The 20,459-nt window shown below is 39.6% G+C and overlaps 1 protein-coding gene across 11 annotated transcripts in view; it reads left to right on the top strand.

Annotated features, from left to right (window-relative positions):
- FHOD3 (formin homology 2 domain containing 3) overlaps window positions 1-20,459 on the top strand; it is a 586,676-nt gene that overhangs the window by 483,883 nt on the left and 82,334 nt on the right. For all 11 annotated transcript variants that reach the window (XM_067569969.1, XM_067569968.1, XM_067569967.1 and 8 more), the window contains 2 exons: window positions 2,166-3,052; window positions 11,709-11,867. In XM_067569969.1, coding sequence (XP_067426070.1) covers window positions 2,166-3,052; window positions 11,709-11,867 — 1,046 coding nt within the window. The remainder of the gene's footprint in view (window positions 1-2,165; window positions 3,053-11,708; window positions 11,868-20,459) is intronic.

Raw genomic sequence — 20,459 nt, 5'->3', positions numbered from 1 at the left:
AAAAATGAGACAGAAAAGAGGTCGAGCCTGCAGGAAAGTAAAAGGTAAAGAAAGACGGGGGCTGTCTGTATCCTGGACAAAACTCATTCATCTGTAGCTGAATCTTTCTTAACGTTGGGTTCAGCTTCAAGTGTGGTTAAAAACTCAGTATGGATAGAGTCATAAACTATGCAACATTAAAAACCCAGGTTGGAATTCCCTTCCCAAGTCCACTCCCCATGCATAGTGAATTTTTTAAACCCATATTAGCTTACTTTAACAAATGATTTAGCCAGATCAGTTTGAGTTTGTTGCCTGTAGTATTTATATGACTGAATTTGCCAAGGAGGAGACTTACCAGAGCAGATGGAAGGGGCTTGATGTTATGGAAAGAAAATAAGTCAACTGATAAAGACATTACATTTAAAGAGCTAACATAAAGTAAAAGACAGCAGAGTAAAAGGAAAAACAAAAATAAATAAGAAACTCAAGAGAAAATGCAAGCACAGGACTAAAAAAAATGAGACTAGCAAAGGAATGAGAAGGAAGACAGTAGACAAAAATAAATTATAAAATTTAATTTTAAAAGTTAGTTAGTAAAAATATATCGATTAAATATGTAAGAAGGAAGAGAAAGAATAAAAACAAAATCATGGTAAGTATTGAAGAATTACTTTCATGATCTGTTCAAAATAGACTGAAGGTGAAATAAGGCCGGTCTCATTTAATGCCCTTTGAAAAAAGGAGATATCACATATTTTGGACATACTTTCTACATTGTGTCCCACACTGGATGGTAAAAATGTTGAGCTATTAAATGCCAGGAAAATGCATCCTGAAACCTACTTTGATCATTTATTTTGGCAGTTTTACTGTTGTTTGGTTTTAATTATTTATGATGATGTCTCATGCACTAGTTAATTTTGTAACTTCTCCACACCAGTGCACAATATGTATTGTTAAATCTTGCTGAGAAGTGGGCAGAGGCCACTATATTTAAATTTTATTGTCGTTTCAATGCAGGGCAGTAATTGTAGTCAGCAGCTACAATTTTCAAAAATACCCTACTGACTTGGGAGCCTAAATGTCTAAGCCCTGGTCTACACTGACCTGGAGATTCGGCGGCAGTCGATGGGAGTTATACAAACTACGCAGAGTGGCTTGCGTAACTCCCGTCAACTGCTGTGCTTCCCTTCTGTGCGCTGTCTTCACTGCACTACGCTACTTGAGGGGGTGGTTTTACTCAATCGACTTCCTGATCAATGAGTGGGTCTACAATGACCGCTCAATCGATCCAGAAAGATCCATCTGGCGGTGGTGACTTTGCCGCTGTCAGTATAGACATACCCTAAGTTATTTTTGAAAATATGACTTATGCGCCTCAGGTATTTAGGTGTTTTTCATAATTTTCATAATGTTGCTCTGTGTGCAAATTCACTCTGCCAGAGACCCAGGAGGTCACCCTGGTGAATATGGCCAAAGCACCCAGGAGTTGTGCTAAGAGCAGCCAGAATTTAAAGCTGCCCTCCCCTGGCCAGTGGTTGTGATGGTGGAGGAGGGCAGGGTGGGTGGATATACAAATCCTGGTGGCCCGAAAATCAGGCTGGAAAAACAACACTCTTTCCTAGAGTAACACTTGTTTTCAGCCATGTCATGAATACCACAAGAACAGCCTTCTGACAGTGTTTTAATCCTCCCACTTATCCTCCTAGCCCAGAGCAGAGACACAGGAAACAGGGGCAAGTGCCATCTAGCCTTTTCTGGCCTTTGGACTGATGGACTGTCAAAGAATCTGACCATTTTAGGTGTCCACTAAAAAAACCTAGGCCAGAACTCCTCAGTGAGTAATTATCAAAATTTATATATAAAATTAAAAGAGCACCTCAAAGAAGCAGTTTGGTCTGTGCCCTGACAGTCACTGTGTACTTCCTGAGATGTCCTGAGCTTCTTCAGCTTCCATTGCTTGAATGGCTGCTACGCACTTCTCAGAGAAATACCCAGCAAATTACAGAATCAGGCTACATATCTGTGCAATTGCTTACATATCATTTCCAAATTTCCCTTTATTCAGTTTCATATTATAATTGTACATGTATCACCAAAGACATTTCCATGCCATTTTTAGGGTTCCTGGCACCCTGGTGCTTTTCCATTCATTGTTTGTATATGTATATGTGTGATTACAGGTCCGTGGTCACAGACCATTCAGGATGCTGGTGTGAATGAGCAGTGCACCAAAATTCTCAACAACAAACGGTTCATGCTGGACATGTTGTATGCTCATAACAAGAAGCCCAAGGATGAAGAGGAGAAAGAGCTGGAGGAGAAGGAGGAGGAAAAGAAGGAGACGGAGGAAAGTGATGAGTCAATCACCAGCCTAGCCAATAGGATCTCTATTCTGCAGGCCAGCAAACAGGCCAAAGATGAAAGTGTCAAAAAGATGGAGATTGGAAATCTAGACAACCAAGGCAGCGTGAAAGCATTTGCAGAAAAATTCAACTGTGGTGAGCTGGCCAAGGGGATAGTATTGCCTGAGGGCGAGCTCGATGAAAAGGTCCCTGAGAAAACACCGGCACAGCCAAAGAACGAATCTGACTACATTTGGGATCAACTCATGGCTAATCCTAGAGAACTTAAAATCAAAGACATGGATTTTACAGATTTGAGGGATGAGGATGATGTAGATGTGTTGGACAGTGATATGGGTCCTGGGAACTCCCTAATTCCCCCACCCCCACCTCCACCTTCCTTTTTGGGTTTGCCTCCTCCACCGCCTCCACCACTGTTTGGATGTCCACCTCCAACCTCTGGTAATTTATTGGCTCCTCCTCCACTATTCAGCACTCCTCAGGGTTTAGGGTCACCCCAGGTTTCTAGGGGTCAGCCAGCATTCATGAAGAAGAAGAAAACCATCCGTCTGTTTTGGAATGAAGTACGGCCATTTGAGTGGCAGTGTAAAAATAACAAACGCTGTAAAGAATTCCTGTGGTCGAAACTGGAACCCATTAAGGTGGACACTTCCAAACTGGAGCACCTCTTTGAGTCTAAATCCAAGGAACTGCCCGTCACAAAGGTATTTCCAGTGTTTGGTTTCTTTTTTACTAATTTTGAGTTTGTTCTTAGATTAATTTAGATAATATTTGATGCTTACACAGTTTAAAAGAACGAAGGAAATTAGCAAAGATGTTTTATATTTGTTCTATATTCGTTCACATAAGTTAAGTATTCTAGAAAGAATGACAGACACTTCATGACTTAACAATAAGAGCTGAGCCTAAAACAATATATCTACCTAGCCATATGCCATACTGCCCTTGTGTATCATATTTCTATATCACTTTTTGGATTTCACTTCAGCTGGGGAGTATTCTCAACTTCAGAGCCAGGATTTTCAAACATATGTTTGTCTACATGGGGATACTCAGGAAAATTAATCCAAATTAATTAAAGGTCTGAATTTGAAGTGCGTTAGTTAAACATTAAGTCCCTGTGTGAGTGCTGTTATTCAGAATTAAAGAGGCCTCAATTCGATTTGTCTTAATTCACTTGCAAAGTGAATTAAACTATACTAAATTAGGGTCACTTTAATTCTGAATTAGAGTGTATGCATGGGGTTTTAATACAGTTTAACTAATTCACTTCAAATTGACACCTTTAAATTAATTTTGATTAACTTTCCTTGCTATCCCAGCATACACAAACCCTTGTAGATACATAATAACTTGAAGCACCCAAATTTTAAAATGTTATCCTCATGGATGCCAAAGTGCATCACATATTAACGAAAGGTCATTCATATCTATATATCTGGCCACTTTTATGTTGCTAGTGAAAGCTTTGTCATTAGGCATGCATGGAAACAAGGCAAAACAGGCCTTGTTATAATTGGACACCATATGAAATCATTGTAATATATTCTCATAACATATATTCTGTATTTTATCCTTATAATATTTTCATAATCATTCTAGGAATTTTTTTCCCGAAAGGGTCATAACACTGAAGTGTAGTTCTTCTGTGAAAAAGTGCAAATAGCTTTGTAGTTCCATGTTTATTGTCTCTCAATGATTTCCATTTCAAATGTGTTAGGATTATTTGTCAAAAGATTTTTTTATCATATTGCCAAGCCCTGCAAACATAACCTGGGATCTGAAAGTCAAACTGGGTTTTCTTCTTTTCATGCATAAATATTGTGCATGAGTAATCTTTTTGCCACCTTGAACAGAAATATTTTTCACCCTTAACTTAGATAATATGACTATCCAAATTTCATAATGAAAATAGAGAGAAAATCTTGATTTACTCAGAATTCTGTGTTTCATAGAAACATTATCATAAAATTAAGCCTTAAAGGCTGGTAATAACTTTTTAATGCTGAACTCAGCAAGAAATCATTATGTCTTTTGTAGTTGAATTCAGTGGGGATTTAAAGGTAACCTTTAAAAGTTATTAGCTAGAACACTTACTGTTCATGACTACACTGTTTTCTTGTTAGTGTAAGTACAGTAATTGGTATCAGAGAAACAATGCTCTTTTCCAGGTATGGTACTAATAAAAGATACACCATAAAGCTACATACTAGAAAATCACTCATTGCCAGTGTATCTGTTGTACATATGACTAAGTTCTCATATCAATACAAGTTTTATAACAATGCTGAAAAACCACATAGTACCATGATCATTTTACTTTTCTGTTATTGGTAAAAATGATTAAGTAGCCATATGTTCAAAAGCAAACAATCCAGGAGACTAGAGGGCTTCAAGGTCTTGGAAATGAGATCTCCAATCCTTCATTTCTAGGTCACTGGCTCAAATCCTGCCGAAATTGTTATAAGTGGCTGTTTGATAGCATATATTGGTGTTCTTGGTCAAGTAGACACATCTCAGTTGTCTGTCTCAGCTGATAGGCCATGGACTAACTGGATCTTGCACTGTTTTCTCAGTCCTAGAGACTGTTTCTCCAGGTCATTGTTGACAGACATTGTTGTGTCAGTTCAGGGAAGCTTGTCTTATCCTGCTGTTGCTTTTGTGTATAAGTAGAAAATTTCTGCTTCCAAGGCTGTCACGTGGCACAAAAAAAAATTGTAATCAAAAGTCGTCCTGATTCGTTTGTACAGATGACTTTGAACCCTGAGCTGTACCTGAAAGTGTCATCATTTGAGGCAAAATAATCAGAATTACAGATCTCTCATACCATTTATGTGTTGGAAATGTGGGCTATATAGCCGCAATTCATAAAATGTTTATGCCGCAACATAAACCGTAGGTGTACAAATTGCATAGATTCCATAATCATTATAATAGTTATAATTTGAAATTGAATTATCTCTGACACAAAAATAGCTCAGCAATTTCTACTGCCCATAGATCTGAAATGTATTTCATACAGACTTTAAAAATAAATCCAATCAATGATTAATTCAGGTCATGTAAAGCTTAATTTCACTCCCTCTACTTTTTCCGCTGTTGAGGAAGGACTGTTGCTAAAATTGTGGCATGGTGCTCCTCCAACTCTCCTTCCTTGTAAATATAAATCTATCATAGAAGGCTCATTCTAAGTATGGACTGGAGCAGAAGGAATGAGGATGTTGTCAAGGAGCCATAAAACAAATAATCCCTTGAACTGAATGTAGAGTTATGACATTTTTCCCATTTCCACATAGTTTGTTGTATACTTCATAATGCCAGTATTTTGATGGATTGGTCTTTTACATTTTGCACTTTTACATTTACCATAAATTTACCATAAAGTTTAGATTGTTTTTATCAATTGATCGATTTATTTTCCAAATCATTAACCAGAAAGATTCCCAAGTTCTCCTCACTCATCCCTGCCTCACACACACTTTCTTCCCTGTCTTCCATGCACAGTTAGGTGCTTTGGTGCCGTGTCTGCTCTTTGGCTGGGAAGATAAGTCAGTAGGTTTCTTTGAAACCAATGTAGCCTTGAGTTGTGAAGAGTGATTTAGATGATGACTTTTCTCTTGGAGATTAGTCTCGGAGACTTAGTTTCCAAGAGAAAAGTGGTCATGTAAATCATTCTACAATTCATGGCTGCACTGACTTCAAAGAAACCCACTGATTCATCTTCCCAACCAAAGAGCAGATGCTATGCCAAAGCACCTAGCAGCACATGGAGGGTAGGGACCTCTCTGCATAAGAGATTACAAGTTTAACTTCCATTAGGTCCCTTTGGTAATACAACATTGGAGTTTCATTTTCTTGAAGATTGGAACTGATTTTTAAGACTTACTGTTTTAATGGAAAAACTTTGGATAAGCCTGGTAAAGTGTTGACATATAGCCAAACTTTTGAAGACTACTTGCTCCTTTCATCTTTCTTTCATCCCAACATCGTTCCTTCCACTCAACCAGATCCTTTTCCTTTCCCAGTTTCATCCATCCCATTTAATGTCTTTGATATGAATCCCAGTCATGCTTTGTGTTACTGACTCTCTTCTCTTTCTCTGAGTGCAATGAGTCAGTCCCTGCCTGATCTCTTGGGCTGCACGTTGTAACTTTTGCTCTCTGTGGATCTGATCCACCTCCTACTGAAGTCAATGGCAAGAGTCCTATCAATGTCAGTGGGCATTGGCTCGGGCCTTATCTCAACGCCCGACATGATGGTGCTCTTGCTTCTTAAGCCCCAGCCTTCTTTGTGTCCAATCCAAGATCTGTCCTATTTCCCATCATCTCCTTCTGACAAATCAGAAACATGAAGCCGTTTCTTCTTTGTTCATGCTAGCTGTTGTTTTCAAATCACAAATACCCTGTGTCTTCTGTGAATCACAAGTATCACACATTATTGACTCTAGGAAGCCTGGATCACGTAAAATTAAATGAAGGACAAAAAACAGCTCAGCAAAGATTTTTCAGACATCTGAGGCTCCCATGAGTCAGGGGAATAACATCAAACCTGTTGAGTGCAGACAAAGCAGAACCCAGATCAAGTAGGAGTAATTAACCAGACATAACTCAATCTTAAAAAGAAATGTTTTTTAAATGCATGCATGCACACCCCTCGTTCCCCAGGTTTGTTTTGGTGATTTTGCTCAAATTATCTCAGCTCTCACTTTTTCCAGACCCAGGTTGTCAATTTCAAGTGAGAACACATTCCACTGTATCTAACTTCTAGTGTCCAATGGCTACATTCCGAAATAGGTCCATTGCACAATAGTATAAGAGGTGGCCACAAGTTCAGAGCAATGAATAAAAGTTCAATAAGTTAGATTTCAATGCAGTAGATATAGTCAGGTGTTTGTCAAAGGAATTGTTCAGAAAGATGAGAGAGAGAGACTAAAATTAAGATCAGGAGAAAGGATAAGGTGTGAATTTTTGGGCTATTTTACAAGATATGTTCTTGGATCCACTTGCAACCAATTTTACTCCTGTTTCTAATCTTTGGGTATGTCTACACTGACAGCGGCAAAGTCGCTACCGCCAGATCGATCTTTCTCAATCGATTGAGCCGTCAGTGTAGACCCACTCAATTGATCAGGAAGTTGACTGAGTAAAACCACCCCCTCAAGTAGTGTAGCGCTGCGTCAACGGGAACTTGCAGTGAAGACAATACACAGAATGGAAGCACAGCAGTCAACAGGAGTTACGCAAGCTACTCTGAGATTCGGCAGCAGTTGACGGGAGTTACGCAAGTTACTCTGAGTAGCTTGCGTAACTCCTGTCAACTGCCGCCGAATCTCCAGCTAAGTGTAGACCAGGGCTTTAACTGTGTTTTCCACAAAACACAGCTATAAACAGCCACTTCCTGGTGCTGGATCACAATACGTTTTTCATTAAATACAATAGACTACAACAATATAAAATAAAATATACTTCAGATAGCTGAATGTAACGTGGAGACGTTTGATTTCTGGTGGAAAACTGGTACCATTACAGAGAGACTACTGCATGATTATTCATCACAGCATCCTCCACTGCAGACAGTTTATTTGCTGGACTAGAGGGCTATGATAGCTTGTTCACAGGCATAAAGAGAGAGATCAGATTTCCTCTTTGAGCAAGTCTGAAGATTTCTTAGACTGCCAAACAAGGCAGGTATTTTGGCAAGTTGGTTCAAAGTATTTATTTTTCTGTGCAGAGAGATGGAAATAAATGCACCTCTGCTGTGTTAAATTATATTATCATGCAACCGTGCTGTTGTCTGCAGCACATAATTTAGAAATTGTGTTTTTGCTGGCTGGCTCATTTCTTATTGAATAGGGCTGAATTTACTGTTCCTGGATGCTGAAAAACCAGTAGGAATAAAGACTAAGATATATATTCTTATCTGCATGCACAAGGATATCCCTTGCATGTGCATAACTTCAGTGAATGCTGAGGGGGATTACATGTGGGCTGGGATTTCCAAAGGAGATCCCCAAATTCCATTCAGTGGGAGTTGGATGTCTAAGTCCCATTCAGTTTCTTTTGAAGTCCCAGTAATCCTTGTTAATCAAGATAGAAATAGCTGGGATGCTCTAATTGTTTTCTCACAATCAGAAGACAATGCAACATCCTCCACATAACTGATGCAAAGTCAGGTTTCTCAGATTGTCTTGCCAATTTAAATGCTGTACCTACAGGGGTTGCTTTTTAGGAAGGAGATATTTTTGTCTTCATTTTAGATAAATATATAAAAGTATTTGATTATAAGGCTATTGGAAAAGTTACGTTAGATTTCACTTCTGCAGTAATACCCATAATTAATCAAAACAAACAAAAAATATCCCTCCAAGTTGTTCCCTCTGGCTTCCAGGTTTGCCTTGCCATCTCTGTATCATTCATTTAGATTGTATGTTCTTCAAGGCAGGGACTGCTCCTTTTGGGGCCTAATTCTATAATCTTTACTCGTGTTAAGTAGTACCTTTAGTACCTTACTCAATGAGGTGCCAAGGGGGCTACTCAACCTGAGAATAGATGGCAAAATCTCTCTACATGTGTCTTGTACAGCAATAAGATAACTATCCACACCTAATAAATGATAGGTATGAATTGATTCTGTTGACTTACAGCACCATATAGCATTAAGCAATTCAAAAATACATGTGATATATTGATCCATGAATACATGAATCAGGTGCATTCTAGCCTCATGCCTTCAACCGTATGAAGGCATTCTGCATTAATGGTCTGATAAAATATGACCTGAAGTCTTATAATGTTGTAATGATATAACTTAATAGATTTAATTAACTTAAACAGCTGTCTGGGGAAAAAACATATTAAATATATCCTTCCACTATAAAAAATAGTTCTTAGTGGAAGGAGATGTTGCATGTGGGAAGCCTAAAGTTAACTCCCAACTTTGAGCCCCTCTATATAAGTTCTTTGGAGTTATATAATTCTGTTCAGTGAAACGCAAGTTTAAAAGTAGCTGTTTGCAAGACCTTTAACGTGATTGAGACCCAAGAGGAAGTGGTCTTAGGTGAACTACAGCCTTGTGTTCTTACTGTGTTCCTGGAAAATTGATTGATGGCCCTGGAGCTGGAAATGACTGCTTTAGCGGAAAGGGTATGTCACAAAATAGTTAAATTAGATCCTCAGTAAAGAGACTGCCCTATCAGGAGGTCAAGAGTGGTGTGTGGGTGTTTTTGCAAATGCCAGGAAGAAACAAATCTGACAGAAGAGAGCTATAAAATTGAGAGCAAAGTTCACTTTTGGTCACCTAAAATGTATGTTGTTTATTACAAAATTGGGATGTTTCAATTTGTTTAAATGTTTACAAGATCTTTTACTGCATATTCAAAGATCTCATATGCATTCAATACGTGGAACTCCCTGGGCCCTAGATATTTCATCTAAGGAATATCTCTCTTAGGCCTTGTCTACACATGGAAGTTATATCACTGTAATTATACCACTATGCCACCCTGACTGTGAACCCAATTATATTGGTATAAAGGTATAAAAGCACATACCGTTATAGCTATTCCCATATAAGAAGGCGAATAAGCTACACTGACAAAAGGCATCTTTATACTAGTATAACTGCATCCACACTAAGGATTGTCCCAGTATAACTATTTCAGTAAAAGAATCATAGTGCTAACAGAAATAGTTATACCAGTCTGAAAAAGTGCATAACTCAGGCTTTAGAATAATTACGGCTCAATTGTGGCTTTGGCACAAGCTCCAAGTAAATGACAGAGCTTAGCTGCACTACTCTAGGAGCAGGCCAGGAAACAGGTTGAGACTCGAGTAGTAACAATCTAGTTCCTAGTTTCCCCTTTGATCCCAAAGGGAAGTTATCTGCCCCAGTTTTATATCATGCACAGATTACTTCCTGTTCCTCATAGACACAGCTGTGTGACCTGACACGTTGGTGGGTGGAGCCAAAGCTTGAAGTTAAGTACATGCTTAAGTGCTTTGCTGAATAGGGGCTTCAGACTTTAACCCAAATCCCTAAATTTGGTCCAGATATGGATCTGAACAGCATCTTCCCACCCCATACTGTGATCTAGCAAAGAAGGAGGAAAAGAAAGAGAGACGCTTGCAAAGTCCAGTGAGTAATAGAGTCCTACATCTCCTGCATCATATGCTGTATTCAATTACGTCCTTGGCTTTCCAAAAAAGGCACTTTCCAGTGCAATGTGATGAGAAAATGAAAGACATGTTGCCCAAATGAAGACCGTATTGAACATTTTACAATGCCCCTATAAATGTATTGCAAATAAGTTTGATTAGTTGGCTAGGCATTTTTGTCATGGTTGGGTGGGGAGAATTTTTTCATTTTTATAAAAAATAAATACTTGACTGAGGTCTGTAAAATATATTGTTGTTGTTAATATTTTGCACTTTCATTATTTTCTGCCTTATCATTATTATCTAACACCCTTCACCTGATGATCTCAAAGCCCTTGGTACATATTAAGAACTAGCTTATGTTGGCCCTACATCGAAGTGCAAAGGAGATGAGAGGGCCAGAGTAGGTCTACATCTGCGCAGGGATCAGCCATAATACCCTGACCACAATCAGTAGGACGGTCTTATTCCTTCACCAGTCAGAGGACAGAAAGCAGGTGGGATACATGCTACACTTCCAAAAACAAGGTGTTAGAGCTCCTTCTGAGAGCAACCATGGAACCATTGTCTCCCTTTGTTTTCTAACATAATAGAGCCATCCTGAATCAAGCAACACAAAGTATTGTAAGTAAGTATTACTGTCTCCATTTTACAAATAGGTCAACTGAGGTAAAGGTTAAATGACATAGCCAAGGTCACATAGCCAGTCAGCAGCAGTCAGGAATAGAACCCAGGAGCCCTACTTCCCAGTTCCCTGCTCTAACCACTAGTACATGCTTCCACTGAGCGATCCTGCAAATTCTAACAGATTCTGGCAATGTTTAATTTCTATCAGTTGGAGAGAACTATGACTTTATATTGACAGCTTCAAACTTTCTTTACAGTTATTGAATCCTGTCCCAAATTTCTGTACTCCTAAGCCCCATAGTTAAAAGTACATAATAAATTTATCTTGTAAAGTTATAAGACTAATTTCTGCCTTCTAGATGAAACTCTGACAACCCCCATTAACTTCACTGGAGATGCGTGTGACCATAGAATTTACCCTGTGTTTTGCACGATAGATGCACTAGATTTTATTCTCACTGTTGGTACTGTTATATAAGTACAAGTCATTGAAGACAGATGTACATTTTTGCTTAGTATTATCAGAGAATTGTATGAAAGTGGAAGAGTTAATCTTCTCTTTTTTTACCTGTTTACCAAGAAAACAGCTGCAGATGGAAAGAGACAAGAGATCATTGTGTTGGACTCAAAACGAAGCAATGCTATTAATATTGGATTGACAGTGCTACCCCCTCCAAGAACTATCAAGACTGCTATTTTGAACTTTGATGAATATGCCTTAAACAAGGAGGGAATAGAGGTAAGAAGGGATAGTCTAATATGGTCAGGGTTAAGTTGTGAGCACATAATCTTGCCCAAGTATTATGTATAATGTAGATCATTTCTATGTAAGGAAAAATATGCCTTACTTTCATCCTTGGGGGTTGAAATTAGTTCTATATAACTGCAGATTCTTGCACGCAAACTTATGCAGCCTTATTACTCAAAGGCTGATTTTTTCAAAGGGTGGGTCCCTAAACTTTAGCTTCTAAATCCATGGTTATGATTTTCAGATGTGCAGAGTACTCAGAACTCCAATTGCTGTCCAGTGGAAGCTACAGGTGCTTTGCCTTTCTGAAAATCAGGCTATTTTATTTGGTGTGAAAATATGTATTTCAGTGCTTAACTTTTATAAAAATTTTAATCTACATTCCTGTTGAGATTTTCAGAGTGCTAGCACATATCTTTGTTTGTGTATTCCCTCAAAATTTAATTTCACATTTATTTAAGTCACTAAAATCCAGGTTATTATACATATATATTAAAAATAAATGCTGAACACTTACACCTCAGGTATCAACAAGGAGTAAATTCACAGTTCCTAGAACTATTGGAACTGCTATAAGGTTTAATAAAGTTCATGGCCTGTTTGCTATTGCAGTTCTAGGTTGTATATCAAATGGAAAACAAATGAAATGACTGATTGTCCTCAAAATAGCATCTCTATGTTACTTTATGTTGTTTGAAGTAAACCAGTTGGTAAAAAGATTACAGATGATGTAATTTTTACCATTACATGTTTGACTTTTCAGATCTCCTTACCAAGATCCAAGATGGGCTCTGTTGTTGTTCTTTTATCAAAACATTGATGAGTCTAAAAAGAAACTGCTGCTACTGTTTTTTAAATTTTGATTTTTTAATTTATTTTATAAGTTTTTAATAAACCTGTACCATGTACAGTAAGAGTAATCTGCATGCTTTTTGTCTAAAATCTCAATCAATACCTGACTGAGTATATCATTTTCAGATCACCTTCCAATATTTCAGTTTTGAGTTTTTCTTTTGCTCTCACCCTCCTCCCTATATTTAGAATAGAAGGAAAAGTTAAAAGCCAGATAATATGGAAATAGAGCTGCAAACATTAAAATGCAAAAATAAATAAATACATAAATAAATATTGTTTTAACTTAATGCCTGGTCCTGATTCTCCTCTGGTGAAATACAAGTAATTCGCAATGACTACATTACTTGTGTCCTATAGAACGTTGTTCAGATCTTGCAGATGAATAATCAGACCGCCAGTAATTGTGACACTAGGGAGGGCTCAAAACAGAATGCATAATAAACAATCTTGTATGCATCTTCTCCCTTAAATTTCTACCTCCCCTGGTAGACTCAACATATCACCAGCTACTCTGGACACCTCACCTTTCCAACCAGTGCCACCTGCCAGCCACCTGTTGGAGCCAGGGAAGTGAGTGCTTTGCACCACCTCCATCCTTTCTGGGAAGCTTTTCACTGGCTGCATCCTGATTGATGCCAGAAGTCCATAATTTCTGTTTTAAAAATATACTACAAAAGAGGGAAGATTGCAAAGCGAAGCGCTCACAAGTCAGGAAATGATATATTGTTGCCTGCACAACTTTCACTTTTCTCTTTATTCATATGCACTCCGATACAGTCTCTTATGACATGGCCACATGCTATTTTGTATACCTTATTCAGGGATCAAACAGCAAGGTGCTGAGTACTGTGCCCCCCTTTCAGCAAAGTCTTAAGCATATGCTTGAAGTTAAGAATGTGAGTTACTCCCATTAACAGCAGTGGGACCACTCATGAGCTTGAAGTTAAGAACATGCTTTAAGTGCTTTGCTGGGTTAGAGCCAGAGTCCTTAGCACCTTACAGGATTGAGCCCTCAGTGCACAGGAAGGATGATGCTGAGGGGAAAAAGAGCTATTCTGTATTTCTTTTTCTTCTCATTTTTTAATATGTGGCCTCGTGTTTTTTTACTGCACACTGTTTAAACCCAGCACTGAATAGGAATGATTTTTTTTCCTTTCTGTGGCACTCCATTGTAATAGCTGAGTATCACACAAACATTTAAAAAATTCATCCTCATAGCGCCTCTCACAGTAGGGAAATATTAATACTCCCTGTTTCACAGCCGTATTATGTACGCACTGAACTGAGGTACAGAGAGAGTGTAAATGGATGGCTTGCCCTGTGGTCTGGCGAGCCTGGGGCTAAGCCAACCATAATTACAGGATGGGCTACATATGAGAGGAATCAGATGATTCCTATGTAAAAGAGGACTGAAGTTATGTCTGTAGAGACTGCAGGGAGCAAGAAGGCTCCTGGTGGACCCTAAGTCAGCGAGGGAAGGAAAGGAAAGGAAACTGCAGGGAAGAGAGTGAGGAAGAAAAGCTCTCCTGACATGGAGGCTTGGGGAAGAGACTGACTAAAAAGCAGGGAAGGAACTGAAAAGCTCTCCAAGCAGAGACCCTGGTTAACCAGGGAAGTGACTGAATTCCCCTACTGGCTGCAAGGCAGGGGATGGACAAGCCCATTGTGATGGTTGTCGAACCCCGTAAGGGGGCAGCAGGCAGATCCAAAGACTGTCTGTGGTTGAGGAAGAACCCCAGAGAAAGCAGAAGGATTTTGTTTCTCAAGACATTTTAAGACTTTTAGTTTAGGACAATTGGGAACACAGAAGGGGTGGACTAAAGACAGTGACCTAGTTGGAGGGCCAAGTCATTAGGCAGACACACCACCACAGTGCCAGAGCGACTGTCGGCAGGGGCTGGTAGCCCAGAGAGAGAGTTGTTATGCCATGCCTGGTCACCAGGGGACAACTAGGAGTAAACAACTACTGTGCTACAGAAAGTATTAAGTGACTTGCCCAAATACACATTAGCCGCAATAGAACCCAGATCTCGTGAATCTCAGTCCTGTGAATTAACCTCAAGTCCATTCTCCTTCTTTTATTAGACACCTGTCCCATTCACCACACTACACACCCTGTAATTTACAATGAATGAGACAGTGATTCTGTGGACAACAGATTCCTTCACAGCACTGCATATCACAACTGCAGCAAATGAGTTCTCTTCATAATACTGTTTCATCACTAGCCAACCTATATCTGGACTGAGGTAGGGCTCGTATGTGGGAAAAATAGTTTATGCTCATTCAATAACAGATTGTATTGTAATGGATACTCATACTGAAGCAGAGTTGAGTTTGCGCAAAACACCTTCACTTTATAATTGTCTGAGTGCTTCACTTTGCAACCTTACCATTGTGTGACATAGGTTGGGGAATTTTTATTGGAATTTCCTACATTTTTAAAAAGGAAAACAAAGAAATTCCACCATACTCAACTATTTGTTAAATAGCTGTAGAATGCTCTATACTGTGGAATTCATACAATCCACTTGACCTCTTTCCATGCACAACTTTCCAGATTATTTAGAAGAAGATATGACTCCTTTGGACCTTTTACCTACTTCTTTTTACCTACTTACTTACTTTGTATTACACACACTCACATGCTGTATGGAACGAAGAATCCCATCTCCTCTTCTTTTCACCTTCATTAATTGTAGATAAAAACACCGCATGGACTACAAATTTTCCCTATCAACACACTCCTGTTCAAACCCAGTAGAATGCTGGCTGACCATTAAGAGGTGGCAAACTCCCATCATGCACAAGTATGATTGTTAAAATCATATAACTTAGACAAACGGCAGTCAACTTTCTCTGGCATTCTAAAAAGCCCATCTGCAATTTAGGGACTCTCTCCCTGCCAGATTTCAAGTGTTTGCCATCTGTCCCTGCTGTGTTAGAGCAGTTCATAAAAAAAAAGTTGCCAACAGAACTTTTTTTAACTAAATAAATTTATTTCCCATCACTATCTTTGTTCTTTTGCTCCCAGATTGAGAATACAGCTGCCAAGTTCTGAAAGAAAGGCGAAGATTGAAAAAGTTATAAGCAATGGAAAATGACCCTTTAAAATGAAATAAGTCTAAAACCTTAACTATAGACATTGCTATATCCTCTGCCTATAGTATTATAAATTACTGTCTTCTGTGTTATTTTGCCAGAATGTAATGGAATCTGCTTACTCAGATTACTCTGATTACTCAGTGAAAATGTCAACTCTACACTGATAATAATAGTTCCAGCCACCATCTTCTCATTTTTGTTGGGTGCAGAAATAGTATTTCTGCATGAAAGATTTGAGCCTGTTCTCTGGTTTCTTTGGTTTTCTGCTTACCTATGCCATGCAAAATTTGGAAAAATAAGCTCTTACTGTTGTAGCAAACTGACTGGCTACCAAGGAATCAAGGAGTACGTTGTGTACGTAAGAATTTTAGCTTTCATGTAAGGAAGCTACTACTAGAACTGTGTGGAAATTTTCACAAAAGAACAAGGATGAGAACTTCACGCCCCCTCTAGCCCTTTAAGCCAGGTAAACAGGCTGGAGTGGCAGAAGGAGGCCCCCAAAAGCTCCATATCCAGAGAATTCCTCCAGCAGAGAGCCTGGGATAAACTGTTGTAAGGCTCCTTCTAAGCACTCCTCACAAGCCCTGACATAGGGGCAGGATAGGAGAGGTGTGTTGGTGCAGGGATTCATAATGCAGCACCGCAGAGCTTCTAGGCAGCTCTGCAACCTTTCGAGCAGCCCAGGAAGACAACTGTGACTTCAGCTGTGTAAATTTTGCCAGGATCCCTTCGAGGCCCCAGAGCAGCCCAGGATTAGTCTCCTTCCCCTGAGTTCTGAGATCTGTGCTGTGCCCCTAAGGGCTTATCTTCATAGCAGTGTTACTATTTGCTCAAGCTATAATTCAAGTGCTGCGCCTAAACCAACACCCACCCACCGTAATCAAAAAATTCAAATGCTGCTGATGCTTGAGGTAGTAATGCAGTGGAGATACAGCGACAGGCTACAAACTCAAATTAACACAACTCACCAGCTGCTAATTCAATCACTCTGTGCTGCTAATGCAATCACTGAGTGCAGCTCCAGCCTTGCTTCACAATGTGGCCGCTCTGGGTTGGTCTATGCTGCAATCAAACACTAACAGGTGGCCCGTGTCAGTTGACTCAGGCTCACCGGGCTCTGGCTGAATGGCTGTAAAATTGCAGTGTAGATGTTCAGGCTTGGCTGGAGCCAAAGGGTCCCAGAGCTTTTTTTAGCAGTGTAGTTGCCCTGCTGCCTCTCCACTGCTGAAACCTGTCCCCTGCCCACAGGGAAAGGCTCCGGCAGCGGGGAACTGCCTGAGCTTTTCCGCACTGCCTTTCCCCTACCAGAGCCTTTCACTGCTGCATGTGGCTACAAACCACAGTCTTTCACAGCGATGTGTAGCTACATTTACCCTACACTCTGCCACAAGTGTAGACAAGGCCTAGGAGTGATTTCACTCCTCTACCGGCACAGCTATGCTGGTAAAACCCCCATTATAGACAGAACCAGAGTGCTTCTGTTGACATAGCCAATATCGTTCGGGTAGGTGTTTTTCCTGTGCCAGCAGAAAACCCCCTTCTGTTGCCATATGTTGTGTCTACACTAGGGGCTATGCTGGTATGGCTGTGCAAACATAGATTCTGTAGTGTAGACATGGTCTAACTTGAGCTAAGTGAAGACAAGCTCTCAGAGACACCGTACAGAATTTCAATACAATGCTTTTTCATTGCAAAATGAAGCTTTAAGAAAGACTTCAATGCCACAGTATCTGCAAACTGGGAGTTATCATTTTGCAGGTCCTGTAGTCAGGGTCCAAGCATAATTTTTTCAGGCCCAGTACAAACTTGTAACACGGGCCCCCTCTCACACACATGCCCATGGGGGTTGCAGCCTGGGCCAGGCCCCCCAGGGCCTCTGGGGGCCCTGGTAAAGTGTATCCTTTCCCCCCATGTGGGGGCCCTGCCCATAGTATATGCTGTTGAGGGAGTTGTGGGTTTGTAAAGTGATAGTGCTATATATTAGCACGCATAATAAACGGGCAAAATCTTGTTTTGGGGAATTCTTCTGTTTCCTTTGACCTTCTGGGCTCCCATAATGAAGACATAATTTTAACCTCAGAAGGACCTTTTATTGATATGCTGGATTTAGATGTATCCCACAGGGCTAATATATTCCAAAATTTGAGCTGAAAACAGATACACATGGGAGCCATTAAAAAACCCTCTGAGGATGGCATTAGATAAATTATAAGAGTTGACAGATTTATGTAAATTATGACCATGAAAAAGCTTTTGGGTTGTAAACAGCCAGAACCAAAATCAAAAGGCAAAAATTAAGTTTGTCCTCAAGCTTTACACTGTGAAATAAAAACAAATCTCGCTATTGATTTGATTTTTTAATCAAAGTGCATAATGGAGATAGGCAGAAAGAAGAGTGGTATGTTAAGGTCCTATATACCAAAGTGTGTAGTGTACTTTAAAGCCCATGAACTTGGAGTAGTTAATTACGCCTGAGATGTAAAGAGGAGAAACAAAGAGACACTGCTTGGTTTTAAGCAAGCAGGTGTATTAAACGTAATACGTAGAGGATTAACGGTTAGGCCATACTTTCAAAGGGGGGCACAACAGGTGATCCTGCAAAAATGTGCCCTTTTCCAGTGAACCTCCATAAAGCAGTGAGTCATCTTTCAGTTGCCACGTTGGTTGTGCTTTCTTTCGAGGCACCCAGTATATCCAAACAAGTTTGGATTGCTGGCGGAGCCAGGTACTGTCTTCATTGTGAGTGACAGTGGCAGGCTGGGGCTCTTTATGAGATAAGCAAAAAATCAGTGTAAAGTTGTGTGTGCATGCATGCGCGCCCGGAACGTGATTGTAACATATTCATATCAAGGACAAATCAAAAATGAAAGTCAGCCACAACACTTGTTAGCACTCATCCTCAAGGAGGGCAATCAGTGAGTCTGCTTGTAAAGTGCGACTTGTTATGAGTAAGGGAGGGAGAATCCGGCCCAAACTGGGCAGCTAAAAGGCTTGCATGGTGCATGTAAGCATGACTAATTTAGCTGAGTGGCAAGTGGACTGCAGGTGTGAAGGAGAGGAGGTGGGCTGCTGGGCCCTTTATGACATACTGGGAGCTCAGTGTTTCTCTCAAAGGTTCTAGAAAATAATGTATAATGTTATACTGTATCAATTATATATTAGTAGTTGTGGCCTTTATCAGGTTAAAACTATTTGAAATTAAAGACTGAGGGGAAAAAATTTTCAAAAGCGCCTAAATCCTATCTTTAAAAGTGACTTGGGGACATAGGAGTCCCGCTTAAAATTTAAATTCAATGGATAGTTGAAGAAGCAAACCAATTGGAATGGAGCAGTGATGGTAGTCAGTTATTGATTTCTAGATATCACTAACATTATGAAGTATTTTGGATACAGTCCCTTCTCTCTGAAATTGGATGTGTTTTTGAGAGTCCAAATCAAACATAATAAATTCAGGTGGTCGTTGTCATTAAATGTAGAGTTCTGGACTCCCCTCCCCCCCCCCCCCCCAAGATTATGTGAACCACTGATCTTTACGGTTAATGGCTGTCTGAAAGGCACAAGAGCCTGTGAAATAGTGGGTGAAATGTCAGAAAATATATATTTGGCTATAAAATTCCCTAATTCAAGAAGGGACTTAATACTTTATGGAGTATTTTCATCAGAAACTATAGAAATTGACATCAGAATGGCTGAACCCGGAAGAGTAATGGTTTTATAATATGTCTTTCCCCCATCTTCCCCTCCCTTCAGAGTTCCAGCAATTGAGAGTATCCAAAAAAGGAACTTTTGGGGGTATTTTAAACTCAGATACTAAAATAATCAGAACCATGATCTCATATGAACTAGATGGCCAAAAACAATTTTCATACTCAAAAAAATACTATTTTCCTGGACAGATTTTTCTCTGGAATCATGCACTCCAGGCCAAATGATTACAAGGGTATGCATGGGCATGGAATATGTAAATTATACCAGACTGTGACACCCCACCAGCAAGAAATATATGAGCCTAGACTGTTTATGGGTTTTGCTAAGCTTTTCCTTGCTTTCTACCCAAAGTGGGCCTTATTGGGTATTATGAGATAATGAGTCAATTCAAAGCTGATTATGATCTAGTGGGAAACAAAGAGGTTGTGAGTTATTATGATGTGCCAGTAATCTTCTGTCCTACTGTGTTTTTACACAGTTTTTGTCAATTGTGTGTAAATAATAATAATAATAAACTGACAGGTGGTAGACTCATCAATCTTCAACACTGAACAAATGGTTTAAATTAGTCATAGAGTGAAAAACAAAAATAAGAAAATGTTATTGCTTTTTGATGAAGGCACAAAGGTAATACTCAGCGGGATAAAATTGACTGCTAGAGTGGATTCAAAGTGTTCTGAAAAACCTGTTGTTATGGCATTGGTTCTGCACTGAGTGCAACTAGCGTGAGATCAGCCGGTTAGTCAACAGCTCTGATTATATCAAGGCAGTAATTCAGTGGCAGGGAGATGATCCTTGAAGCTCCCACTACAAATAAGGCTTTTGCTTTTCCTTTTCACATACCACATGAACCAGCTCAGCAGCAGAGCGAACTAGGAGTGCTTGGACTCAATGCTCTTTGTCAGCTCCGTCTGG

This window comes from Emydura macquarii, unplaced genomic scaffold, assembly GCF_026122565.2.
Source record: "Emydura macquarii macquarii isolate MOO-44397 ecotype Brisbane River unplaced genomic scaffold, CSIRO-AGI_Emac_v2 contig_2975, whole genome shotgun sequence".
Lineage (NCBI taxonomy): Eukaryota > Metazoa > Chordata > Testudines > Chelidae > Emydura > Emydura macquarii.
Note: the sequence above shows the minus strand (reverse complement) of the source record. Positions and strands in the feature narration are given on the sequence as shown.